Source organism: Hylobates moloch, unplaced genomic scaffold, assembly GCF_009828535.3.
Source record: "Hylobates moloch isolate HMO894 unplaced genomic scaffold, HMol_V3 SCAFFOLD_20, whole genome shotgun sequence".
Lineage (NCBI taxonomy): Eukaryota > Metazoa > Chordata > Mammalia > Primates > Hylobatidae > Hylobates > Hylobates moloch.
The window spans coordinates 50,423,884-50,451,804 of NW_026652295.1; the positions used below are offsets into that span (position 1 = coordinate 50,423,884).

The 27,921-nt window shown below is 42.9% G+C and overlaps 1 protein-coding gene across 1 annotated transcript; it reads right to left on the reverse strand.

Moving 5' to 3' along the window:
• Positions 1-11,854: 11,854 nt before the first annotated feature.
• LOC116460498 (glutathione S-transferase A5) lies at positions 11,855-26,336 on the reverse strand. The gene is made up of 7 exons (XM_058432400.1): positions 26,250-26,336; positions 20,902-21,018; positions 17,740-17,791; positions 16,424-16,556; positions 14,360-14,501; positions 13,078-13,209; positions 11,855-12,198 (listed from the first exon to the last, which is right to left on the reverse strand). The coding sequence occupies exons 2-7, from the start codon at positions 20,986-20,988 to the stop codon at positions 12,076-12,078; spliced, it is 669 nt and encodes a 222-aa protein (XP_058288383.1). The 5' UTR covers positions 20,989-21,018; positions 26,250-26,336; the 3' UTR covers positions 11,855-12,075.
• Between the last annotated feature and the right edge of the window lie 1,585 nt (positions 26,337-27,921).

A 27,921-nucleotide genomic window follows, 5' to 3' on the forward strand; every position in this document is an offset into this window, starting at 1 on the left:
CTCAATCTGATCAGAAGCTCTGAGTGGATGCAGGTATTTAATACAAATATGAAAACCAGTTATTGCATAACAATGCAGTTGACTTAATAGGCAGAATCTATAAAAATAAAAGTCAAAGTAGACACTTATCAAGATTTCCTGTATTTCACTGTTGATATGATCTGGTACCAATCTTGGCTCTGCCTCAAAATAGCTGTGTGATCTGGGAATCATCACTTAACATCTTCAAGCCTTAGTTTCCTCATCCGCAAAATGGCGATACAACATTTTCTTAAACAGAATATTGCAATGTTTTCAAAATGCATGATACGGGGCCTGAGCTGCATGCATCAACATCAAGTAATAAATGGTAGTTGTGTTTGCAGTGGTTACTTATAGTTTAATGGAGTTGTTTACGGTGAAAGTTCAGGAATTTGGGGGTTTCTAGCTTGCTCCATGCACCAAGAGTTTGTTGTGGATCTATGATCGCACAGGACCAGGATCTAAAGATCATGGGGGGTGTGTGCCAGCAATTAATAAAGCGTCCAATTCAGGACAAACCTAAGGAACGGTGGGTGGTCCTGGCAGGAGGGTGACCGAGGTGGGGTGAGATTGGCAAGTGGGACGTGCTTGTGAGGCTGAGGACTGGGTTGTGATCATCAGCCTTAGGGCACTGAGACCCCAGAAGCCTGAGTACGGTCTGCAGTCAGCCCTGCCCCCCACCTTCATTCAGGCTGGATGGAGACCAGGGAGCCTGGGTTCCTCTCAGCCTTGCTCCTGCCTCCCTCCTGCTGAACTCTTCCTACCCGGGCTCTGAACACATCCCTGAGCTGTAGAGCTGATGTCTGGGTGACAGGGTGTTCATTTGTACAAAGAAAACAACCTGGAATGGCAGTGTTTGGATTTCTTGTGTGCTTATTTCTTCATAGGATTGAGAAAGGGTGAGGCTAAAGTCCCAGGCCCTCGTGAAGCAATGAAGAAAGTGCCATCCCAAGGTTCAGGTCCACACGGCGCCATGAGGCTGAACGGGCGCGCTAGAAGTTCCCTTCACAGGATGCCACCTCACCTGAAACCCTCCTTTTCGGCTGCCACCCGAGGGACAAGATCTCCTGAGTCTGTCCATGAGTTACCCCGAGGAAAACCCTCAGGCAGTCGCTGAGGGACTCTGTTCTGGACTTGGAAGTGTTTTTCTCAGTGACACCTCTAGAGGGCAGCACTTAGCGGAGTCCCACAGACACCTCCCAGCATTTCCTGCTCAAACACTGGAAGGATGACCTGGTAACTCTGGGGAATGCTTGGGTGTTCTCCTGGAAGCTCCTGATTTTAATCACCTGTTTACTTGTCTCCATTCTTATAGGTATGCAGGCTACTCAAGACCAGGAACTGAGTCTGTCTTGTTCACTGTCTACCATCAGAATCTCACACAGCACCTGGCACTTAGTAGGTGCACAACAAAATAATCATTGAATTAATATACTCAGTCTATAACAGGTTATTTGTTATAATCCACTGTCTTCCACCTCTCATGTGTGGTATGCATTTTAACTTTACGCTCACTTCCTGATACACATTTTATCCCCTTATTATATAAATTTCTAACATGTATAAAAATAACACAAAAGTATCACGACCTTCCTTGTATTCCTCTCATAGAATCAGTAACTGCCAATGTTATTGAAAAGAGTCAAACTCTGTAAAATATTTGAAGATTTATTCTGAGCCAAATATGAGTATCCAGTGCCTGAGATACAGCCCTCAGGAGATTCTGAGACCGTGTGGTCAAGGTGGTGAGGGTACAGCTTAATTTTACACATTTTCAGGAGACATGAGACATCAATCATATATATAGATGTACATTGGTTTGGTATGGAAAGGGGGGAAACTGGAAGTATGGGTTTCCAGGTTGTGTGTAGATGTAAAATTTGTCTGATTGGCAATTGGTTGAAAGAGTTAAGTTACTATCTAACCACCTGGAATCAATAGAAAGGAATGTCTAGTTTAGGATAATAAGGGGTTGTAGAGAACAAAGTTTAATCCTGCAGATGAAGCCACCTGGTAGCAAGTTTCAGAGAAAATGATTGTACATGTTTCTTATCAGACTAAAAGAGTTTGTTCTGTTAGTAATTCCAAAAGAGATAAGGTATAATGAGGCTTGTCCAACCCCCTCCACTTCCCATCACGGCCTGAATTTGTTTTTCAGGTTAGCTTTGGAATGGCCTTACTGAAAAGAGAGATCCATTCAGATGATCAGAGTGAAGGAGGGGGCTTAGAATTTTATATTTGGTTTACACCATCTAAAACCAATGTGTTTTCATATACATGGCCACCCACTTCCCCCATCTTGTAATGATGTAAGGAAATCCCAAATACCATATATTCCATGCTTAGATACTTCAAAGGGTTTCCCAATAGTCCCCCAATGTCTTAACTCATTCCAGCATTAACTCAAAAGCCCAAGTCCAAAGTGTCATCTGAGACTAGGTAAGTCCCTTCTGCCTCCAAGCCTGTAAAATCAAGAACAAGTTAGTTACTTCCAAGATACAGTAGGAGTACAGGCATTGGATAAATGGTCTCATTTCAAAAGGGAGAAGTCAGTCAAAATAAAAGAGCTGCCAGCCTCATGCAAGTCCAAAACCCAGCAGGGAAGTCATTACATCTTAAAGCTTCATAATAGTCTTCTTTGACTTCTTTGACTCTTTGTCTCACATCCAGGCCACACTGATGCAAGGGGTGGGCTCCCAAGGCCTTGGGCAGCTCTGCACCTGTGGCTCTGCATGATACATTCCCTAGGCTGCTTTAACTGGCTGGTGTTGAGCACCTGCAACTTTTCCAGATGCATTGTGCGAGCTGTTGGTGGATCTATCATTCTGGGATCTGGGGTACAATGGCCCTCTTCTCATAGCTCCACTAGGCAGTGCCCCAATGGAGACTCTGTGTGGGGCTCCAACTTTTCCCTTCCCCACTGCCCTAGTAGAAGTTCTACATGAGGGCTCCACTCCTGTTAGCAGGCATCTGCCTGGCCATCCAGGTGTTTCCTCAAATCTTATGAAATCTAGGCAAAGGATCCCAAGCCTCAACTCTTGCTCTCTGTGCACATGCAGGCTTAACACACATGGAAGCTGCCAAGGCTTCTTATGGCTTGCCCCCTCTGGAGCAGTGGCCTGAGATGTATCTGGGGCCCTTTATAGCCATGGTTGGAGCTGAAGCAGCTGGGACACAGGATGCCATGTCTCAAGCAGAGCCCTGGGTTTGGCTCACAAAACCAGTTTTCTCTCCTAGGCCTCTAGGCCTGTGATGGGAGGGGCTGTCACAAAGCCCTGGACATGACCTGGAGACATTTTCCCCATTGTCTTTGCTGTTAACATTTAGCTACTTTTGCAAATTTCCAAACTTTTGCAAAAGGAATAGTATGTTAATAACTAAGACTTTTGCAAATTTCTGCCGCTGGCTTGATTTCATCCCCTGAAAGTTGGATTTTCTTTTCTACCACGTGATCAGACTGCAAATTTTCCAAACTTTTATGCTCTGCTTCCCTTTTAAATATAAGTTTCAATTTCAGATTGATTCATTCAGATTCAATGACAGATTTCAGATCATGTCTTTGTGAACACATATGAACATGTGCTGTTAGAAACAGCCAGGCTAAATCTTGAATGCTTTGCAGCTCAGAAATTTCTTCTACCAGATACCCTAAATCATCTCTCAAGTTAAAAGTCTCACAGATCTCTACAGCAGAGGCACAATGCCACCAGTCTCTTTGCTAAGGCATAGCAAGAGTGACTTTCACTCCCATTCCCAAAAAGTTTCTCATCTCCATCTGAGACCTCAGCCTGGACTTCACTGTCCAAATCACTATCAGCATTTTGATTACAACCATTCAACTAGTTTCTAGGAAGTTCCAAACTTACCCTCATTTTCCTACCTTCTTCTGAGCCCTCCAAACTGTTCCAGCCTCTGCTCCTTACCCAATTTTAAAGCTGCTTCCACATTTTCAGGTATCTTCATAGGAATGTCCCACTTTCCTGGTACCAGTTTCTTGTATTAGTCCATTCTCACACTGCTATAAAGACATACCTGAAACTGGGTAATTGATAAAAGAGGTTTAATCAGCTCACAGTTCTGCAGGCTGTACAGGCTTCTGCTTCTATGGAGGCCTTAGGAAACTTACAATCATGATGGAAGGCAAAGGGGAAGCAAGCACATATTCACATGGCTGGCAGGAGAGACCGAGAGTCAACAGGAAGGTGCTACACACTCTCAAACATCCATATCTCATGAAAACTCTATCAGAAAACAGCACTAGGGGGATGATGTGAAGCCATTAGAAAATAACCCATGGTCCAATCACCTCCCACCAGGCCCCACCTCCAACACTGGGGATGACAATTCAGCATTAGATTTGGGTGGGGACACAGAGCCAAACTGTATCAGGTGTCACATTTTTTCCTGTGAATTATTTTATAGCCTGGACAGGTCTCACATCTGGATCCAAAAGGAGGACATCACTGAAGCTCCTAATCTTTCCTTTATATCCCCACTATTAAACATTTATTCCAGGAGATTGTTGACTTATATTCTAATAGCACCATACACATTAGCTGGGTTCCTTTAGGTGCATTTTTAAAACTAGATATCAGGCTGGGTATGGTCACTCACACCTGTAATCCCAGCACTTTGGGAGACAGCGGTGGGAGGATCACTTGAGCCAGGAGCTTGAGTGCAGCGTGAGCAACCTAGCAGACCATGTCTCTACAAAAAAACCAAATTAGTCAGGTGCAATAGCATGCACCTGTGATCCCATCGACTCAGTAGACTGAGCTGGGAGGATTGATTGAACCCAGGAGGTGGTGATTGCAGTGAGCCATGACTGTGCCACTGCCCTCCAGCCTGGGCCATGGAGCAAGACCCTGTCTCTAAAACAAAGCAAAACAAAGCTAGTTATATGCTGCAGTAATTATTTAGTTATTCTATCAGCTTCTGAATTTTAATACTTGAGAAGTCATGTAGTCTGCAGATTCCAAACCAGAAAATATTTTGCTCCCATACCCCAGAGGACATTCAGAATATCTGGAGACATTCTTGGTTGTCACATCGAGGCAGAAGGTGGTGGGTAGTGCTTCAACATAGGTAGGTGGAGGCCGGTGATGCCTATCATGAACAGGACAGCCCCTGCACCCAAAGAATTACCCATCCCAAGGGGTGCCAAGGGTAAGATGAGAGACTTTTCCTTAGCCATTTTCAAGGTTTGCGGTGAGTTGGTTGAACCCTAGATACAGAATGTGACTTGTCATCTAGCCAATTAGTGGGAAAGACTGAATCAGATTCTAGTTTTCCTGACATTCAGAAACTAATTTATTCCTATTATAAATCAACCTTAATTTTGAATTTTCACAGCTATAAAGTATTACAGTTACTTATATACACATTGTGTCCCCACTAAATTGTGAGGTTCCCAAAGAGCAGAGAGGTCTCACAGTATGTTTTAGCGCAGTGTATTGCACATGGTAGTAGTATTACAATATCACTGATACTTGGATAGATCACAAAGCAATGCTAGACATTTTAGCAGTCACAGAGATTTCTATAATTTCATCTTTTGAACTTCCTTGAGAAAATCAAATGATACAGAAAAAATTAAATACAAAAATTAAATAATAGAGTCAAGATAATGGATCAGCCAATCCTGATTATCAGACTCAATTTTCTACAATTTCACAGAATTAATAAAGATATGGGTGTGGCTCACTGAGTAGACCCAGAAGGACTAAGGAAGGAGGAATTTGGAAAGAGCAAGGTTATCAGGTAAGTGTTTAATTGGGCAAAGGACAAGGATTAACAGATAATTGTTGAATCAGGAATCTGAAAATTCACAAGAAGGGCATTATTGTTTTTAATTTTCTTAGTCATTAATCTAGGTCATCTTGCTTTATAGAACCAAAAGTTCTAAAGACTTAGATTCACCTGTAAGTTCTAGAAAATTGCTCTCAAAACATTCTGCCTGCCTTTTGGAGCATAACAACCTTAAAGAAATATTGAAAAGCCAATGGCATCAACACTTGACAACAAATCACAAAGCACTTTCTGAAGGAAGCATTAATGCGTGATCATCTACCATCAAGTTGTAAATTAGAATTGTGCTTGGCAGGTGTTGGTGTCTCTTTGCTCAGCAGGAAATGGAGGTTTGGAGAAGCAACTGCAGACATGGAACTGTCCAGTTGTATGTCCCTTTTACCAATCATTGGGAATTCCCAAGTCTATGATCTTGCCAAACGTAAATTCACAATAATTGTGTGTTTATTACTTGTCTAGAGAATGTAACTTTAGCATAAACACCTACCTTCCCCCTGGCAATGATCATATTCTTAGATTACGTAAAATGACATCATGACTATTTTTTCCCCTCATGACATTAATTTTTCTACTATCATTAAATTCTCATAGTCTAGTTTTCTAAATTCTTCATTTTTGCATTTCTTTAATGTTTGTGAGAGTTGTCAGAGTCAAAAGGAGTCACAACGTTAGGAAAACTCTGACAAACACAGCTGAAAAAGGCCATAAGGAAAATGTTCTGGACATGCACGGTGGCTCACGCCTATAATCCCAGCACTTTGGGAGGCTGAGGTGGGTGGATCACGAGGTCAGGAGATTGAGACCATCCTGGCTAACACGATGAAACCCTGTCTCTACTAAAAATACAAAAAATTAGCCGGACGTGGTGGCGGGCGCCTGTAGTCCCAGCTACTCGGGAGGCTGAGGCAGGAGAATGGCACGAACCTGGGAGGTGGAGCTTGTGATGAGCAGAGGTGGTGCCACTGCACTCCAGTCTGGACGACAGAGCAAGACTCCGTCTCAAACAAACAAACAAAAAAGAATGTTCTTACTCTTTATCTGATAACAAAACAAACTACGAAAAACACAACCTTGAACAAAGGCCATTGCAATCTTAGAATACTTCTGTTAGGGCATTTGCCTATCAACTGCTTCTTTAAACTTGGCCTGGCATTACCCTTGTTATTGATATTTGTAGTGAAAGATAAGTATTTCAAAACGTTTATTTAATCCTTATTTTTTTCCTATAAAAACCTTTTTCTTCCTTAACTTTCCTGAATACATACATAATTTACTATGACAAACATATACCCATTACAACACTTAATTCTCAAATAAAATTCATTTGAAAGTGTCTCTTTATTATTTAAGTTGAAACAATGTATCCAAAAGCAGGTGAATGTAGAACTTTCAAACTATCATTCAAGCACACAGAGAAGGCATTAATATGAGTTTGAAACAGATTTTTCTTGTGCCAAGGACACATTTTAAAGTATTTTTCTAGTGACCTAGATGCGAGGTCATGAGGTAATATAGGGAGATTTCTAAGATCAGTATTTACTTTGTTAAAGGCTGTCACCCTTGGGGCTCAACAACTTAATTTAAGGTCCTAATGTGGTGTATAAACTACATGTTCATTTCAATAGCTCCCTCCCACTGAAAGGAATAGAGTCAAGTTAAAAACAGCCACTCCCACACGTTTCACAGCCGCAGGACTGCCTACTAGATTATAAGAAAAACGGCAAGTCATCCTCTTATCACAAGGTAACTAGTTAATATGTTCCTTTTCAAGGTTGGCGATAAAAGTCTAACCAAAAATTTCAACAGATTTTGCTCTCTTTACAGTAAGTCAGTAGAAACTGGCTTTTTGAAGATCCTTTTTAATGACTTGGATGTCAGGACTAAGGCAGATGAGAAACCTCTGCTGGGAGCATAGCTGGGAGGGGATGGCTCTGAAGGGCAGGCTGATGGCACTCTGGAAGGCTTCTCTTACTGGGTTGCCACACAAAATACAGGGCACCCAGGTAAATATGAATTCCAGGCAAAGGATCAGTCATTTCTTAGTATAAGTATGTCCCAAACACTGTAGTAAACATGTTTATACTAATACAGTATTATCTAAAAATTTACATTTATTTGGGTGTCCTGTATCTTATCCGCCAAATCCGGCCACCCTATTTTTATAGCGTTTCCTCTCTGCATTGCTCAAATCACCGTTCCTGGCCTCTGGGCCTTTGCACACGGTATTTGTCCTGACTGGAATACTCTACTTTCAGCTCCTACCGTATTTTCTCTATTGTGTCTTTCCCTACATTAATTTAACATGATGTATTCAATATCAGATTTCTCCCTAGTCTTTGAGCTCCTGAGAGCAGAGCCGCCTTCTTAAAGTCCAGTCCTTATTGTCTAGGACAAAACCTGGACATTGTAAGAGCTCCTAAAATAAGACAGTTTTAAAATTTACATGGAAAAATTCTAGCAAATACTAAAGTAGAGCGAGTAATATAACAAGTCTGAAGGTACCCATGACCTGGATTCATCAATTGCCAGCAACATTTCTTCATCTATACAAGGTAGTGGATCAAGTTATGTTGGCTCCCAAGAAAGGTATGTTCACGTCCAAATCCTTGAGTCCTTTAAAGGCGACCTTACTTGGAAAAAGGCTCTTTGCAGAAGAAGTTAAGGAACTTGAGATGAGATCATCCTGGTATATCCAGACACACCCTACGCCCAATGACAAGTGGCCCTGTGTCCGGAATTGGTGGGTTCGTGGTGTCGCTGACTTCAATAATGAGGCCGCAGACCCTGGTGGGAGTGTTACAGCTCTTAAAGATGGTGTGTCCGGAGTGTATTCCTTCAGATGTTCAGATGTGTCTAGAGTTTCTTCCTTCTGGTGGGTTCGTGGTCTCACTGGCTTCAGGAGTGAAGCTGCATACCTTCGCGTACCTTCCCGTTGAGTGTCACAAAGCCGCGTGTCTGGAGTTGTTCGTTCCTCCCGGTGGGTTCAAGGTCTCGCTGGCTTCAGGAGTGAAGCTGCAGATCTTCGTGGTGAGAGTTACAGCTCATAAACGCAACGCAGACCCAAAGAATAAGCAGCAGCAAGATTTACTGCAAACGGCAAAAAAAAACCAAGCTTTCAAATCGTGGAAAGACATCCCACCAGGTTGCCGCTCCCCGCTGGGCAGCCTGTTTTTATTCCCTTATCTGACCCCACCCACATCCTGCTGATTGGCCCATTTTAAAGAGAGCTGATTGGTCCGTTTCAACAGGCTGCTGATTGGTGTGTTTACAAACCTTGAGCTTGACACAGAATGCTGATTGGTGCATTTACAATCCTTTAGCTAGACATAAAAGTTCTCCAAGTCCCAGCAGATTAGCTAGATACAGAGTGCTGATGGGTGCATCCACAAACCTTGAGCTAGACAGAGTACTGATTGGTGCATACACAATCCTCCAGCTAGACATAAAAGTTCTCCAAATCCCCTAGCTAGACATAAAAGTTCTCCAAGTCCTCACATGACTCAGGAGCCCAGCTAGTTTTGCCTAGTGGATCCTGCACTGGGGCCATGGGCGGAGCTGCCTGCCAGTCCCGTGCCCCGCGCCCACACTCCTCAGCCCTTGGGCGGTGGATGTGACCGGGAGCCACAGAGCAGGGGGCGGTGCCCATCGGGGAGGCTCCGGTGGGGTGGGAGCCCGCGGGTGGGGGGGGCGGGGGGGTAGAGGGGGGTTCAGGCATGGCGGGCTGCAGGTCCGGAGCACTGCCCTGCGGCTAGGTGGCTGAGGCCCGGCGAGAAATTGAGCATGGCATGGGCGGGCCAGCACTGTTGGGGGACCTGGTGTACTCTCTGCAGCTGCTGGCCTGGGTGCAATTCCCCTCACTGCCCAGGGCCAGGCGGCTACTCTGAGTGCGGGGCCTGCCGAGCCCGCCCCCACCCGGAACTCAGGCTGGCCCACGAGCGCACTGCGTGCAGCCCTCGTTTCCACCTGCGCCTCCCCCTCCACACCTCCCCTCAAGCAGAGGGAGCCGGCTCCGACCTTGGCCAGCCCAGGGAGGGGCTCCCACAGTGCAGCGGCAGGCTGAAGAGCTCCTCAAGCGTGGCCAGAGTGGACGCCAAGGCCGAAGAGGCGCAGAGAGCAAGCGAGGGCTGCTAGCACGTTGTCACCTCTCACCTGCAACGCAGAGAGCAGAAGACACAGATACGCAGAGGGTGAGGTGCTGGAAGCCCCAGGCAGAAAGTAGAGTGACGTGGCCACGATCCATGAAAGTCCAGAAATGCCAAGAGTCTGCAGAAGTTATAGGAGGCAGGGAAAGATTGTCCCCTAGAACTTCCAGGGGAATCTGGCCCTACTCGCACCCTGACTTCAGACTTCTGGCCTTCAGAATTGTAAGAAAATGCATTTCTGATGTTTCAAGCCACCCAGTTTGTAGTTTGTAGGGAATCTGTGAGAAAAGCCACAAGAAAACGATACAAACTCCCTCCACTACCAGGGGATTCTTTTCAAGCAAATCCCAGACAGCATATCATTTCGTCTGCAAATACTAGTATTCATCTCTAGCAAGGAAGAACTGCTTTCCTAAACATAATCCCACTATGATTATGTTTAATATGATAATCTCTTATCATATTAAAATTCTATAATTCCCTAATTTCATCAAAGCTTCAGCATTCTAGTTCACGTGTCCCATAAAAATTTCTTAGCAGTTTGTTTATTTTGGTCAGCATCCAAGCAAGGTCCTTACAAAGCATTTGAGGGATATGAGTCCATTTTTTTAGAAACTAATGAAAGAATAGAGACAGTCAGGTAGAGTGTGTGGGGATTTGTGAGTTCTCAAAACCTAGTCTCATATACCCAGGTTCTGGAGGTGCATAGAGCTGTGCATGGGTCTGTGCAGATGTCATTGTCCATTGGTGATGAAGCACTGGGGACCCAGCAGGCCAAGCCCCACACCACGAGCTCACAGTACAGAGGAACAGACACAGTGGCCCTCAGGTGTTGTTAGAGGCTCACTGGGGCTCTGTGGAGGGCAGAGGACAGCCCAGCGCTCCTGGGAAGCAATGACGTAGTGTTAAGTGGTCCACTCGGAAGGAGCTTGCCAGGCAGGGCTAGCAAATGCACCCAGGGAGGAAGGCAAGAGGCCCCACCATGCTCAGAGGGTGGATTGGGCTGGAGATCAAGGAGTGAGGACGGGTGTGAGGATGCATTCTATATGCAGTCAGGACTCACTGCAGAATTCCGTGATTTTTTTTTCCAATTTGTATTTTAGAAAGGCTACGCTGGTTGTAAGTGGAGAAGAGACTAGAGCAAAGTGAAGCTGCAGGTAGGAAGCCTGTGTCTGTCTGCCCCCTCAACCACCTCTGCCAACTGTGGGGAAGCTCATTCTAACAGGGGAGCTCAAATTGCAGAAGCCCAGGTGTCCCAGGGGAGATTAACATTATAGGACCAGTATGTGAGTGGAGCTAGAAAGCACTGCTCATCTAAGCACTCTGGCACAATGCCACACCGTGGAAAAATGATTTTGCATATAGTAGTTACTTATATGTAATTCACATATACCATCTGTATCTTGGCAGCCCAGGCCTGAGCGACACTGAGGAAACTGAGGGAATGTTCAGGACGGTGGCCCCCACAGAGCCTTAAGGAGCAGAGTGAGGATGAGCCAGGAGCACACGCACTGTAAGGGACAACAGGGTGGCCTGAGAGCAGAGGGTGGGTCTGTTTGCTCTTCAATATTTCCTCACCTCCTAGAAAACTGAGGAATCCACAGCAGACAGAATCGTTGTTTTGCAAATGCATCAGAAAGAATGCTTTTATCAGAAATAAAATGACTGTTCAGGAAAAGAAGAAAATGTCTTTATGCCATTACCCAGGATGGTAACTCTTCTCCTGTGCATACCTGAAAATGTCAGAAGTGCATTTCTACATTGACATTTTAATAGATTGTATGACAAATGTTACAGGGCAATTCTTGGAAAAGTCAAACAAACCACATAATCTATAGTTTCTTCTTTTTTACCAAATTTTTAATTCCAAGAAAGTGGTAGGTTAGGAGGAGATTGGAAATCTAAATTCATATCAGATCCTAATGAAAACAAATCAATTTTAGCTAAGTCAACAAATAAGAGTTATTTATTATTTAATTAGCATGTAATTGGAAAGAGTTTATTAGCTTTACAAGAGGCACAATCCACACTTAGGTAAAGCACTTCATTGTTGCAAACTTTAGAATATTGGTCTGGCATGTTCTTGGCCTCCATGGCTGCTTTATTAAAACTTGAAAATCTTCCTTGCTGCTTCTAAAGATTTCACATCCATGGGAGGCTTTCTCTGGCTGCCAGGCTGCAGAAACTTCTTCACCGTGGGCAGGTTGCTGATTCTGGTTTTCAGGGCCTGTAATCCACAAAGCACAGCCTCAGAGTGAAGCCAAGGCCTGCCACCACCCTTAAGACGACCCAGGGAATCTGAACCCCTCCTGCCAAAGACCAAGCGAGTCCCCTCCATGAGTACCAGCATGGAGGCAGAAACAGACACCCAGTGAGAAATGAAGATAAGAGGAATAACATGTAGCTCACTTTATTTTCCCCAAAGATGTCTTGAAGTTTTAATCAGTTCAGTCATCCCTATCTTTCTTCTTACATATTAATCCTGTAGATTTGTGGCTCATGTATAAGACAAGAAAAATCAATGTGCCTGTGAGATGCTAACATAGATCAGTCTCTAAGCAGAAGTAAAACTATGGGGAAATGGGTTGGAAAGGAAAATGTTATAGAAAACATTAAACACAAACCATGGGACCACCTTTTCTCAGTGAGAGATACAGTGCGGGGGGCAGAGTGCTAGTGAGCTGGGCAGAGAGGACCACAATGTCAGACAGCAGGAGCCAGAGCCCAGGGAGGAAACCAGATGGAAAGGGCTCTGCTCAGACCGACTCAGTGTGGGAGGACAAGGGCACACGTGGGATAAAGGACATCACAGAGAACTCAGGAACAGAAACCACATTGAAATAGAGGGATGGGGAGAGCTGCTGGGCCCTGGGTCCTTTCCATGATAAAAGGCAAAATACTCTTCATGGGGTGGCATGCACCACAAATTTCCTTTCCAGAACAAAAGTGTTTTCATTCCTCAGAATTGGAGCCTGGAAGCTGATTTTGGAGACCTTGGGGGCACTGAAGAGCTGGAGAAGGGTGGGGTCAAAACATGGTCAGTCCCGGTATGAGATCCCAATATAAGAGATGTGGGGCTGCCTCTCTGGGCTGTGAAATGGGTCACCTTCAGCAGAGGGAAGCTGGAGATAAGACTGGAGTCAAGCTCTTCCACGTAGTAGAGAAGTTCCACCAGGTGAATGTCAGCCCGGCTCAGCTTGTTGCCAACAAGGTAGTCTTGTCCGTGGCTCTTTAAGACCTGGAGAATTGGAGGAATGAGATCAGGAACACATGCACACCCAGGCTGGGATCCCTGCTTCTTTCAGAGCCTCTCCACCCTGACTTTCCCCACCTCCGTTGCCTTACTGCATGGGTGCAGAAATCCCAAGTTTTCTCCACATTATCTGAATGAATGAGAGAGTAAGAAGTGTAACTCTACTCAGTCCTCAGTTGTAGCTCAGGCTCCCATTTTCTCTTCTCATCCACATCACTGTGGCGTCTACACGACCCACCCAGCTTGCTTCTTCCACATGCGCCAAGGACTTAGCACCTGCTGCCACATGTTCTGTCTGCCCCAGGTCCTACAGCGTGGAGCCCTCACATTCAGGACATGGCTCTACATTCTGCTCCTTCCTTCTCCAGTCTCCCTTGGGCAGTGACTCCACCTTCATGACAACACTCTTCCCGCAGAAGGAGACTATTTCAGAGTCCTCATTTCTCCTTCTCTGCTCTCCTCATTCCCTGCTCTATCTCCCTGGGTTCTGAAGTAAACCTGGGTGAACCTGAATTCATCATATTTCTTATAGTATCGACTCTGGTTCCTAACCGGCACTCTGTTATAATTTGGAAGCTGAAGCGTTTAGAGGTGAACTGCACTGATGTCTGCAACTTACTATAAAATGCATTTTACAGAATCTTCCTCTGCATCCCACAGTCACTCTCCTTTTAAAAAATACTGATCCCTGAAACACTGCAATATTCTCTGGTTGGGCAATTGGTTTCCTGTCTTCCTACACAGGGTGCTAGAATATTTTCTGATGGATCACTTTCATCATGTTCGTCTTCAATAAACGTCCATGGGGTTCCATAGACTCAACAGCAACCTCCAGTGTGGTCCAGAGCCTTCCACAGCCCACGTTCTACTTATGAATATGAAATTTTGTTGAACAGAGAATTTAATGCTGGGGTCTGTAAATTAAAATTTTACTGGAAAATCATAGCTTGGGTATAAGTGGTACAATTGTTCCTCCAAGTCTATTTGCATAAGATGCCTTGAGAGTCAGAGTGCTGCCTTGGTGTTCAGGAAGTCTCACTGAAAGCGAAGGTCAGTGGCCCCAGGAATTCCCAGCCACTATTGTTCTACTGGTGTCTAAATTCAGTTCCCCTAAACACTGAACAGCTTCACTTACTTTTTCAAAGGCAGGGAAATAGCGATTTTTTATTTTCTCTTTGACCAAGGCAGTCTTGGCATCTCTTTCCTCAGGTTGACATATGAACACAGGAAGGATCATTTCAGTCAAATCTACTATACCTTCTGTGTACATATCAATCCTGAAAGACAAAAACAACCAAACCATCAAATGCCTTTTGCCTTAGATTTTATAGGCTTATAAAAACCTAAGAGAATAGACGGTCAGATGGTGGCAAAGTAATTCACCTCCAGTTAGCGCCTTTTATACTCTAGTCATTATGTTCTGATTTTTACAGGTATATTAACATTTATTTCTTAAAACAACCTATCAAGGTAGATATATCTCTAAATTTTGGTACACACATGACCTAATACAGGAAAAAGAGCATTGGTAGTCATAGTCATGAGAGAAATTGGTGGAATCACTGCCAGTAACCACTGATGCTGTGCCAGGATTTATCATCTCAAGTGTGGCTTGTTCTGTGCATGAACTTAGTGTGAGTCAAATGGCCAAAGACCTGCCCCCTAAGTAATCCTAAAAGAATCCGTGGCACAGCCATCTCAGCCATATTTCTTGTCCTCTCTCATCATTTTACAGCTCCCAGGGCTCCTGTGCCCCATATTAGCTGTTCTTCCAATTACACCCATGAAACACGTTTCCACAGCCCTCTCCATGTGCTGTTGCCTAACTCTAGCCATGTGTGCCTTTCCTGAGACCCCACCTAAGAATCCCCTTCCCTGGTGAAATTCTCTGTACAGTTACAACCAGTGCAAGCTTTTCTTCTTTTGTGTCAAACTAGAGTTTCACAATACTTTTTAAAACAAGACCTTTATTGACGTATGTTCACATACTGTAATTGCAACCTGTTAAATTACACTATTGAATGGTTTTTGGTGGATTCACAGAATTCTGTAATAATCATCACAGTCTAATTCCAGAATTATTCTTATCACCCTGATAAGGACATCTGTACCATTAGTGGTATTCTTCATTTATCTCCAAGCCCCACTCGTTTACCTCCAGGCAACCACTAATCTACTTTCTACCTCTATGGATTTGGATATCTGGACATTTCATACAAAAAGAATCCTATAATATGTGGTCTTCTGTGTCTCATTTCTTTTATGTAATATGTCTTTATGGTTTAACCATCTTGTAGCATGCATTGGTACTTCATTCCTTTTCGTGACCAAATAACTTTCCATTGCATGGCTAAGGTATTTTTTCTCCTCCATTGATTGATTGATGGATATTTAGATTGTTTCCACTTTTTGAATACTATGAATATTGTTATTTGCATTGTTCATTTATGTAAAAGATTTAGTGTGGATGTATTTTTGATTGTTTGGGGATATGCCTACTAGAGCAACTGCTGGGTCACTGGTAATACTATGTTAAAGTTTTTGTGGAGCTGCCAACAGTTCCATTCAGGATTTATTTGGAATTATGCGGTCTCATCACCACAGAGAGGAGACCCCAGGGCTTTGTTGGTATTGAATCAATCTGGCTGTTTCAGCCTTCTATCCATGTGTCAAGGTAACCCCAGCATCCTGGGCACCAGCCTCTACCAGCCCCGCTCAAGTGTTCTAGTCCGTATAATTGGTTGGTAATTTAGGTTCCTGGTCATGATTCTTGGAATTACTGAGACCTGAGATTCAGCTTATTTGCAGCCTTCCCTCCCCAGGCCTTCATCTACAGACTCTCAGACATTCTATGCCTTGCCCTACACTGTTGGCTGGAGTCTAGCCTCTGAAGATCTGAGTACCTGAATCATGATTCCCCATCCTCCTCAGTTCATAGGGCTTATGAGTGTTTGGAAACCTCTGTCAGGTTGCAGGATCCATGGACTGCATCCTCTTCTAGAATCACCCTCGCCTGAACCCTCCCCATGTTCACTGTTCCTTCATCTCCATGGGACTCTGCAATACTGGACCTCAGCATACACGCCCAAGACCCAGCCTGCTCCTGGTCATGATGCCCTGCCATGGTCCCACTCACTCAAGGAAGGACCTAAATCACTCTGTGTTCTCTGTGGATGGAAGAACAGAAAATATACCGTACAGGGCTCTCTCCTTCATGTCTTTCCCATAAAGGTTGTATTTGCTGGCAATGTAGTTAAGAATGGCTCTGGTCTGCACCAGCTTCATCCCGTCAATCTCAACCATTGGTACTTGCTGGAACAGCAAACTCCCATCTTAGAAAGAAGGAAAAAAAAGGAGCATGAAATGTCTATGAAACCCACCCTTTCAGGATGAAAAAATGGTTATGGAAATGACTAAATTTGTGAAATGAAAAAGAAATTATTGCCTGGTAAGATTTCACTCGAAACAACTTTTTTCCTTGTTTTGTTTTTTGAGACAGAGTCTCACTCTGTCGCCCAGGCTGGAGAGCAGTGAGACGATCTTGGCTCTCTGTAACCTCCGCCTCCTGGGTTCAAGCAATTCTCCTGCCTCAGCCTCCTGAGTAGCTGGGATTACAGGCGTGCGCCAACATACCCGGCTAATTTTTGTATTTTTAGTAGAGATGTGATCTCATCATGTTGGCCAAACTGGTCTCGAACTCCAGACCTCAAATGATCCACCCACCTCAGCCTCCCAAAGAGCTGGGATTACAGGTGTGAGCCACCACACCTGGCCCAAACAACATTTTTAAAAAGTTTCTTGTAGTTCTTCTTTTTCTTAAGAAGCTTCCTTTTACTTTTTGTCCTGTTACTTCATTTTTGTTTTTATTTCCCCTCCAGATAGTAGGACTCTTGTATTTTTTGTGTTGATTTATCTTCATGGATATTTTAGGAAGAGGTTGGGACAAGTTACAATAGGACTGGCAACAGGGTGCCATTTAAAATGGGAAGTTCGCAGGGTAAGTCTCATGGTGTTTGTGACATTTAAGGCAGGTTCTGAGAGGTTTTTAATGTAAGAGTCCCTTTTTCTGCTCTTCAAAGCCTGCAGTGGTGCTGCAGTGTTACTTTGTCACCGCCCCCCACCATGAAAGAAAAACCTCAAGGCAGTGGCCACGTCGACTTCTCCTCCTTTCATCTAGCGCGTGTTCTTGCGTGTGCTTGGATGGGGAGGGCTGTATGGGATCCTGTGCTGATAATCACAGCTCGCTGACGGTGCCCCAAGCATGAAAACAAAGAAAGGGCTTTCCCCGGGGGCGGGATATCATTAACAAATACTCTGAGAGGTCTGGTCCTTTTAGCTTGGAGAGAGTTGCCAGACCTGATCAAGGAGCCACATCCCTTCCATTTTAACCACTTTCTCCCTCTCCACCATGACCAAATATCACTCCCCACACACATAGGCATTCCCGGCTGCTCAACATTCCTCTGTACCTTCTACTAGATACACTCATCAGAATTACTTAGAGATTGATCTTACCATTTCTTAACTTGTCCAAATCTTCTGCAGATTCTATAAATTTCTCTTCAAACTGGAAGCAGAAACAGTAAATGGGTTCTTCTTAGTTAATTCTATTATAGACTTGTGACCTTGAATGGCCCCTATCTGGTGCGTGATTTGGAGAATATAGGATTTCTGAGTTTCGCAGGATACACAGAGGGGGCTGGTCATGGCCATTTGGAAGTTTAGACCTAATTCATTGAGAACAGTGCATGGGTCACAGCACATAGCTGCTCAATCTTTTAGTTCACCTCCACCCTGATTTCATGAATGTCTATGATGAGGTCATGTTTTGAGAGGGGACATCACTGGAGAGACGGCACTGAGCAGTTCTCCTAGTTATGGTGTTGTCATATGTTAGGAAAGCCTGTATCTCCAGGTGAGATCAGATCACAACCTTGTGTGTCCCCAGTGTGGGGTATGCCATGGGCTAATGGCCATCAAATGTTCTGCCACCAAGGAGCCTCTGCTATAATTTATATCACCCTACTTTTCAGGAACCCTGCTAAGGGTGAAATAGGTTGCCGCTGTTGCACAGCTTTAACACTTGCAACTATAATTTTCTCTTCTGAAGTACATGGGACCCAATAGAGTAAAATTCTCAATTTAATAAAGGAATTAGAGTCCCACACTAACTTATTTTTCATGAAAACCTCTGGTTTCTGATGTGGTTTTGTGGGTTCAATATCACCATTTTCATGTACTGGCTTCTTGACTTTGGACGTGTTACCGAAACTCTCTGTGTCTGAGTATGCTAAACTACGAAATGGGTATACTTACGGTACCTATGGCATAGGTTGATATCAAGATTAAATTACAAGGTCATGCAAAGCACTTAGAAAAGTAGCAGGTGTATAGTAACTGCTCATTAAATATAGTTATGTTTAGAATTTTGAAACTATACTTAGTTCTTGATCTACATCCAGTAACTTAAACCTTGGAGTAAATTCCACCTTGTCCTGAGACAAGTCACTTTGGTGGAAATGGCAGCCAGCAACGAGGCCGTCTCAATCTGACCAGAAGCTATGAGTGGATGCAGGTATTTAATACAGATATGAAATTCAGTTATTACATAATGATGCAGTTGACTTAAATAGGCAGAATCTATCAAACCAAAAGTCTAAGCAAAAGTTATCAAGGTTTTGTGGATTTCAATGTTATTATGATCTGATTCCAATCTTGACTCTGCCTCAAAATAGCTGTGTGATCTAGGAATTATTGCTTAAAATCTTCAAGCCTTAGATTCTTAATCTGCAAAATGGGAATATAATATTTTCTTAAATGGAATTTTGTAATGTTTCAAAATGCATGATACAGGGCCTGACCCACATACATCAAGTAATAAGTAGTAGCGGTGTTTGCAGTGGCTAATTATACTTTAATGGAGTTCTTTATGGTGAAAGATCAGGAATTTGGGCGTTTCTGGCTTGCTCCATGGAACAGAATTTGTTGTGGATCTATGATCACACAGGACCAGGATCTAGAGGTCATGGGGGTGTGTGCCAGCAATTAATAAGGCATCCAGTTCAGGACAAACCTAAGGAACAGTGGGTGGTCCAGGCAGGAGGTTAGCCGAGGTGGGGTGGGGTAGCAAGTGGGATGTGAGGACTGGGTTGTGATCATCAGCCTTAGGGCACTGAGACCCCAGAAGCCTAGCAAGGTCTGCAGTCAGCCCTGCCCCCGCCTTCAGTCCGGCTGGATGGAGACCTGGGAACCTGGGTTCCTCCCAGCCTTGCCCCGCCCTCCCTCCTGCTGAACTCTTCCTACCCGGGCTCTGAACACATCCTTGAGCTGTAGAGCTAATGTCTGGGTGACAGTGAAACAGGGTATTCATTTGTACAAAGGAAACAACCTAGAATGATAGCGTTTGGATTTCTTATGTGCTTATTTCTTCATAGAACAGAGAAGGGGTGAGGCTAAATTCCCAAGCCTTCGTGAAGCAATGCACAAAGTACTGTTCCAAGGTTCAGGTCCACACTGCGCTGTGAGGCTGAAGGGGCGCGCTAGAAGTTCCCTTCACAGGACGCCACCTGACTTGAAACCCTCCTTTTCTGCTGCCACCTGAGGGACAAGATCTCCTGAGTTTGTCCATGACTCACTTCCCAGGAAAACCCTCAGGCAGTCGCTGAAGGACTCTGGTCTGGACTGGGCAGTGTTTTTCTCAGTGACACCTCTAGAGGGCAGCACTTAGCGGAGTCCCACAGACACCTCCCAGCATTTCCTGCTCAAACACTGGGAGGATGGCCTGGTAACACTGGGGAATGCTTGGGTGTTCTAGAGGCCTTCACCCCTCATTTTTACCATGTGTTTACTTGTCTGCATCCTCATAAACATGTAGGCCCCCCCAGGGCAGGGACTGTGTCTGTCTTGTTCACTATCTCCATGACCTAGTACAGAACCTGGAATTAATAAGTGCTCAAGCAAATAATTGCTGTGAATGTAGTCAATCTTTAATAGGTAGTTTGTTACAATCCACTCCCTTACACCTCTCATTTATAGTTTGCATTTTACCTCTAACTACAGCCATTTTTTAATATTATGTATTTTTATTTTTTTATTGTGGAAATTATGAACATGAATAAAAATAAACAGAAAAGCATAAAAATTCTCCTTATACTTCTCACCTAGAATCAATAATTATCAACCAAAACCAATGTGATATTATATTTATGCCCACCTACTTCTCCTCTTGTAATAATTCCAAAGAAATCCCAGATCCATATGATTAATCCTTAAATACTTCAATGTGTTTTCCTAAAACACATAAACTACTCTAAAGGTAACCATAGTACATTATCACATATGAAATATTAACAATAATTATTTCATGTCATCAAATATTCAGTCAATATTCATGTCTCTAATGCCGTAAATTATTTTTTACAGTTTGTTTAAATTCTAATCCACTTACGTTCTACACTTTTTGATTAGTTTCTTAATTGTATTTTAATATGTATGCTCTTAGATGAGAAGAAATTTTAACAATTTTTGGGTCAAATCTATTCATCTCTTTCTTAATTACAGTCCATGTTTATTTAAGGCCTAATGCTTCAGTAAGTAATCATTGCATAGTTTCTGTGGGAAAAGTATGTGATAACGCAATTTTAAATCCAACTTAAGATGACCTAACTCAGAACCTACCTCTACTCCAGCTGCAGCCAGGAGCCACCGGATGCACTCCATTCTGCCCCGTGCATTGAAGTAGTGGAGCTTGGGCTTCTCTGCCATGATAGCAGTCTCCTGGAGGTTTCTCTAAGCCTGAATGAATGAATGAATAACTGAAACCATAGAATCAAAAATGTACTTTAGGATGTGTGGTTGAAAACCACAAACAATGCTAAAGAAGAACCTGCCTTCTTCACGACTGGGTTCAAGGAGTTCCTGGAATATTTTCTTGGCTCAAATTGTTACCCAGCAGTGGCCACCCTCAGATTCCAGCAAACCAGTCTCAAGTCTTCATTGTTTAACTGTGACTTTTCTTGGCAGCATAAGAGGTGAGAGTATGTGGTAATTATATATGTATAGGAGTTAATGGGAAGAGGAAGAATTCAAGAACTAATATTTATTGAAAACTTCCTAATGATCCTTCCTCCGTGCTAGTCCCTTTCAATATTTTATATCTTTAACCCTCCTTATAGTCCCATGAAATGGTTGTTTTCTCCATTTTTTAGTTAGTGAAATGGAACATCAGAGAAATACAATGTTCACAGTCACAATCTGGTTGGTGATGGACATGAATATCTACACCAAGGACTAAAATGAAGTCACGCCTGGAAGCCAGCTGGGTGAAGGCCCTGGGAACCCATGAACTGGCCGTGAAACCAGAGGATGTCACTGACAGGGAGGACCGGCAGGGAGCTAAGTCACTCTTCAGCTCTCTGGCTGTGAGACTGCATTTGATCAAAACCAGAAATTAGGCTTCAGACTTGTTTTACTGTAGCTAGAAGATCCAAATTCTTTCAACAGAGAATGCTAATCCCTTGCTTCTTTTGGCATTCTATATTCTAACTCTGGGGGGGGCATTTTGTTTTATAACCTGGCAAAGGAGATGTTGCTGCATTAACTTTGCAGGATATGGAAGGAGCTAGCATTTGTTCAGCGTCAGTCACACACTGGCCATTCTTCTAAACTTCTCTCATTTGTCCTACAAAAATCACCTAAGGTGAAAGGCTGTTGCTATTCTCATTTTACAGTTGAGGATACTGAGGTTTTTAAAGTAACTTACCCAGATTAAGTGGTGGATCTGGGATGCAGACTCACTGCTATTAAAAACTAAAGACAGAGTCTTATTTTCTATGTTAGTGTTTCTCAAATATGCATGGTAATCTTTCAGTAGATTGTGAAATCCCACTACTTTTTAAAATAAAATAGAAAAGAATAAAAATATCAGCGAGCATGACATGTTGAAGGGTGAGTAATGTTTCATGAGATGTTAGTTTCAGTTATTTGTATATTGTGTGTACGGATGTTTGCATGTGTGCACGCTCGCCTGCTCGTTGTAAATGGTTAGAGATAAATTGACTGGGCTCATCAGTGAAGTTTGATTGCCCTTGCTCTATCCCAGGCTGTTTGGGAGGTGGAACATAGCAGAGTATCAGAGAATGAAAACCAACGGCTGCAGGGACAGATGCAACTAATTGTATAATGAATGTAAATGGAAGGACACAGGACTCATTGAAAGCAGGAGTTCCGGTGTCAGGACTTAGGAACAGTTGCATTTTCTCCCTAACCCCCCAGCTCTGTTATTAAACATTAAGATTCTTCTTGCAAAGTTTTGTGGTTGTTGAGTGTAGAAGAAAAATATACTTGCCTTTAACAACTAATGTATTTCTTTTTTTTTTTTTTTTTGAGATGGAGTTTCACTGTTTTTTTCCCTGGCTGGAGTGCTATGGCGCAATCTCAGCTCACGCAACCTCAGCCTCCCAGTTTCAAGTGATTCTCCTGCCTCAGCCTCCCAAGTAGCTTGGATTACCAGCACATGCCTCCACACTTGGCTAATTTTGTATTTTTTATAGAGACAGGGCTTCAGCATGTTGGCCAGGCTGGTCTCAAACACCTGACCTCAGGAGATCCACTTGCCTCAGCCTTCCAAAGTGCTGGAATTACAGGCGTGAGCCACTGCACCCGCTGTCAACTAATGTACTTCTACAAAAGTATGTATGACTTAAATTTAGACATCAAAATCTTTTTTTTATACTTTAAATTCTGGAGTACATGTGCAGAATGTGCAGGTTTGTTACATAGGTATGCACATGCCATGCTGGTTTGCTGCACCCTTCAACCCGTCATCTACATTAGGTATTTCTCCTAATGCTATCCCTTCTCTAGCCCTCCACCCCACTATAGGTCCCAGTGTATGATGTTACCCTCCCTGTGACCATGTGTTCTCCTTGGTCAACTTCCACTTATGAGTGAGAACATGCAGTGTTTCGTTTTCTGTTCTTGTGATAGCTTACTGAGAATGATGGTTTCCAGCATCAACCATGTCCCTGCAAAGGACATGAACTCATCCTTTTTTATGGCTGCATAGTATTCCATGGTGTATATGTGCCACATTTTCTTTATCCAGTCTATCATTGGTGGGCATTTGGGTTGGTTCCAAGTCTTTGCAATTGTGAACAGGGCCGCAGGAAACATACATGTGCATGTGTCTTTGTAGTAGAATGATTTATAATCCTTTGGGTATATACCCAGTAATGGGATTTCTGGGTCAAATGGTATTTCTAGTTCTAGATCCTTGAGGAATCGCCACACTGTCTTCCACAATGGTTGAACTAATTTACACTCCCACCAACAGTGTAAAAGTGTTACTATTTCTCCACATCCTCTCCAGCATCTGTTGTTTCCTGACTTTTTAATGATCGCCATTCTAACTGGCATGAGATGGTATCTCATTGTGATTTTGATTTGCATTTCTCTAATGACCAGTGGTGATGAACTTTTTTAATATGTTTGTTGGCTGCATAAATAGACACCAAAATCTTTTAAATGTCTACATTTTAAAATGTGGGAGTCAATATTTTAGCCTTTGGAAAGTAAAGAATTATTTGAAATCATACTGGATCAACTCACCTGTTCTGTAATTAGATATTTTGACATTGCACTTTCCTAACCTGGGAAATTGAAGTAGCATTATTCAGCAGAAAGAAAGGGAGAGTGAAGTTCACACAAAAGTGTGGGGTGTGGTTGTTTAATTGTTATGGACTAGAGTTCACAGTGTCATGATTCCAATCCCCACACTAAGCTCCCTTAGCCATTGATTGAGGATCATGTTTCAACAGGAAATGAATTTTTATCTTACATAACATTTTATCACAACACTCCTGCTGATAACTAACATATCACCTCTCAGTGTGAGGTTTCCAAGGGTCAGGCTAAGACTGGGGCAGAGGTTACCGTTGAGCTTTGTTGGGTCAACAGAAAATGAGAACCAGAGAGCTCAAGGATTTGCCATGGGTCACACACACATGCTCCTCATTCATGGTCAATATCTAGGGAGTGTGTCTACCTTCTGCAACAACCCTGGGAAATGGCTCCTAATAGCCATTCAATGGGCACATTGAGTTTCAGAAAGCTAAAGCACTTGTCTCATGCTGCACACTTGGTGAGTGTTGGGTCAGCCTGAACTCCTTCTGATTGCAGGTCCAGAGCTTTTCCATTCCACCCCATAATCTGGCTCTCTGCTCCTGTCTGAGAAGTTGTTTTATATTTTTCTATTCAGAGTATATTAGCCAACTAAATGTTGGAAGGAGAGGGTGAGAGGGGAACATCTAATTCATGAGTTCTTACTCTTAGCAAGTTTTCAGGGGCTTGCTTGGAAGAAAAAAGTAATAAAAGTGTGTCTTTCTCTACTTTGACAACCTAAAATCCAGACTGAGTTGAAGACTAGTATAACTGTATTTACATCAATTAAAAATGGGCTTAATTTGAAAGGAATATAAGCTATCGTAATTCCAGGAGTAAATTAAAAGAGTTACGTCTCTGAGGTGGTCCAAATGACACTGTTTCTTATCAGAGAGAAGGGAGAATGAGATAAACCATGACTCCTCCCATTACAGGGTTCATAAAAGCTGTAGGTTGTTTAGTCTCTGATCCTCAATTTTCTCTTCTTAGAGTAGAGGTAGTTATTTCTACTTTTGAGGGTTGTTGAGAAAGTTAAATGAGATAATGTACAAAAAATTCATAGTAGGAACTCAGCAATGGGTGTTTGTTCTTGTCCCGGTGCTTGGAAGATGGGTGAGTCTTTGGACACACTGAGTAGCCCATGGATCCTCTTTCTTTGATCTATCTATCCATCGGTTATTTTACCTATCAACAATCTATGTATATGTATCTGTTTATAATCCTTATCTGTCTACCCATCCATGTATGTATTATTTTATCTATCAATCGTTCTATGCATCTATCTGTCTGTAATCTGTCTGTCTCTTCATCATCTATTATCTATATATCCATATCTCTAGATCTCTATATTTTGTCCATAGAACTCTAGTAGGAATAAATTTTTATATGAATCCAGACATATCAAATCTGTCATATGGTAGCTCTCTGTTTCTCTCTCTCTTTCCTTTTTAGCTCCTGTACAGAGGTTAATGATATTCACTAATCAGTCCACCTGGATTAACAGGAAGTTTTCAGTGAATGTCCAAGCAGTGGGGCACATCAGTAACACAGCCTTGCTTAGCCCCATGAAGTCATGTAGTCCCATGGTTCTCAACCAGGGGGATTTTGCTCCTCTGCTCCAGAGGACATTGAGCAAGGTCTAGAGACATTTTGGGTTGTCACATCTGCCGGGAGGGAGAGGGGGCTACAAATCAGATAGGTAGAGGGCAGGGACGCTTAGAAACCTCCTAGAGTGGGCAGGACAGATCTCCATTCAAAGAATTACACAGTTTAAAGGGCATCAACAGTCAGAGCCTCTTTCTTAGCTATCCTCTAGATTGGCCATGAGTTGGTAGAACCCCAGAGACAGAATATGACTTGTCGTCAAGCTAATTAGTGGCAGAGGCTCAACTAGAATCTAGTCCTCCTGACATTCAAACTAATTTATTCTAATTATAATAAACCTTAGTTTTGAATTTTCACAGCCAATATAGTATTACAGCATCACAACTTACAACAATTGTGTTTTGACTACTTATATAGAGAAATAAATTTTTACAAACATTGCCACTTCTTCCAGCACTGATTATTCTCAGATTGTTTAAAATGCTACCATTTCTTTTTTCTCCTCATGTCATTGTTTCCCATACCATTAAATTCTGAGGCCCTGGTTTTCTAAATTCTTCATTTTTACATTTCTGTAAAGATGTATCCAACAGAAAAGAAATAAACAATTCTTGAACTGTCACCCAAACACACCAAGATGGCACGATATGAGTAAAAACAGACTTTTCCTTGTGTTAAGGACACATATTAGCATATTTTTCTAGGAGGCTAGAGAGGAGGGTGTGAGGCAATGTAGAGAGATTTATAAGATCAGTACTTACTTTGTTAAACGCTGTCACCGTCCTGGCTCGGCAACTGAATTCCAGGTCTTAATGTATTTATAAGCTCTTTGTTCCTTTCAATAGTTCCCTCCCACTGAAAGGAGAAAGGTCAAGTTAGGGAGAAGCCACTCCCACACATTTCATGGCCAAGGGGCCACCTACTGGATTCTAAGACATGAGGCAAGTGATCTGCTCATCAGAAGAAACTGGTTAATATGTTCCTTTTCAAAGTTGACAATTAGTTTAAACAATACATTTCACCTAGATTTTGCTCTCTTTTCAAGTCAGCAGAAACTGGCTTTTTAAAGATGCTTTTTTTCGTGAGTTGGACGCAAGGACTAGGGCAACTGAAAAATCTCTATTGTGAGCATAGCTGGGAGGGGATGTCTGTGAAGGGCAAGCTGATGCCACCCTTTTCTTACTGGGTTGCCAAGTAAAATATAGGACATCCATGTAAATGTGAATTTCAGGCAAACGATCAATAATTTTTTAGTTATAGCTATGTTCCAAACACGGTATGAAACCAGATTATACTGAAATATTATTTACCATTTATCTGAAATTCACATTTAGGTGGGTGTCCTGTATTTTCTCTGCCAAATCTGGGAACCCTCTTTGCATATGCTTTCCTCTTTGCATCACATTGCCCATAATATAACAAATCTGAAAGTATCCATCACCTGGATTCATCAATTGCAAATAATCTTTCCTCATCTATACCATATAGGGGGTTATGTTGGCCCCCTAGAAAGATAGGTCCGTACAGAAATCCCTAGATCCTGTGAACGTGATCTTATTTGGAAAAAGGCTCTTTGCAGATGTAATGAAGTAAAAGAATTTGAGATGAGATCATTTTGGTATATCTGGAAAGGCCCTGAATCCAGTGACAATTGTCCTCACTGCAGAGAGAAGAGAAGACACAACACACAGCGGGTGAGGTGCAGGAAGACAGAGGCAGAAATTAGAGTGATGTGGTCACGATCCATGAAAGTCCAGAAAGGCCAAGAGCCCCCAGAAGCTAGAAGACGCAGGGAAGGATTCCTGGAAATCACTCCTAATCCAAACACGCTGGCACAATGACACACCAGGGAAAAATAATTTTACATATAGTTACTTATATGTAATTCACATATACCATCTGTATCTTGGCAGCCCAGGCCTGAGTAGCACTGAAGGAACTGAGGGAAGGCTCATGCCTGGGGCCCCACAGAGCCTTAAGGAGCAGAGTGAGGATGAGCCAGGAGCACACGCACTGTAAGGGAAAGCAGGGTGGCCTGAGAGCAGAGGGAGGGTCTGTTTGCTCTTCAATATTTCCTCACCTCCTAGAAAACTGAGGAATCCACAGCAGAAAGAATGGTTGTCTTGCAAATGGATAAGGAAGAATGCTTTTATCAGAAATAAAATGACGGTCCAAGAAAAGAAGAAAATGTCTTTATGCCATTACCCAGAATGGTAACTCTTCTCCTGTGCATACCTGAACATGTCAGAAGTATATTTCTACGTTGACATTTTAATAGATTGTATGACAAATTGAATGTTGCAGGGCAATTCTTGGAAAAGTCAAACAAGCCACATAATCTACATTTTTTTTAACTAAACTTTTAATTCCAAGAAAGTGGTAGGTTAGGAGATTAGAAATCTGAATTCATATCCGATCCTAATGAAAAGAAAT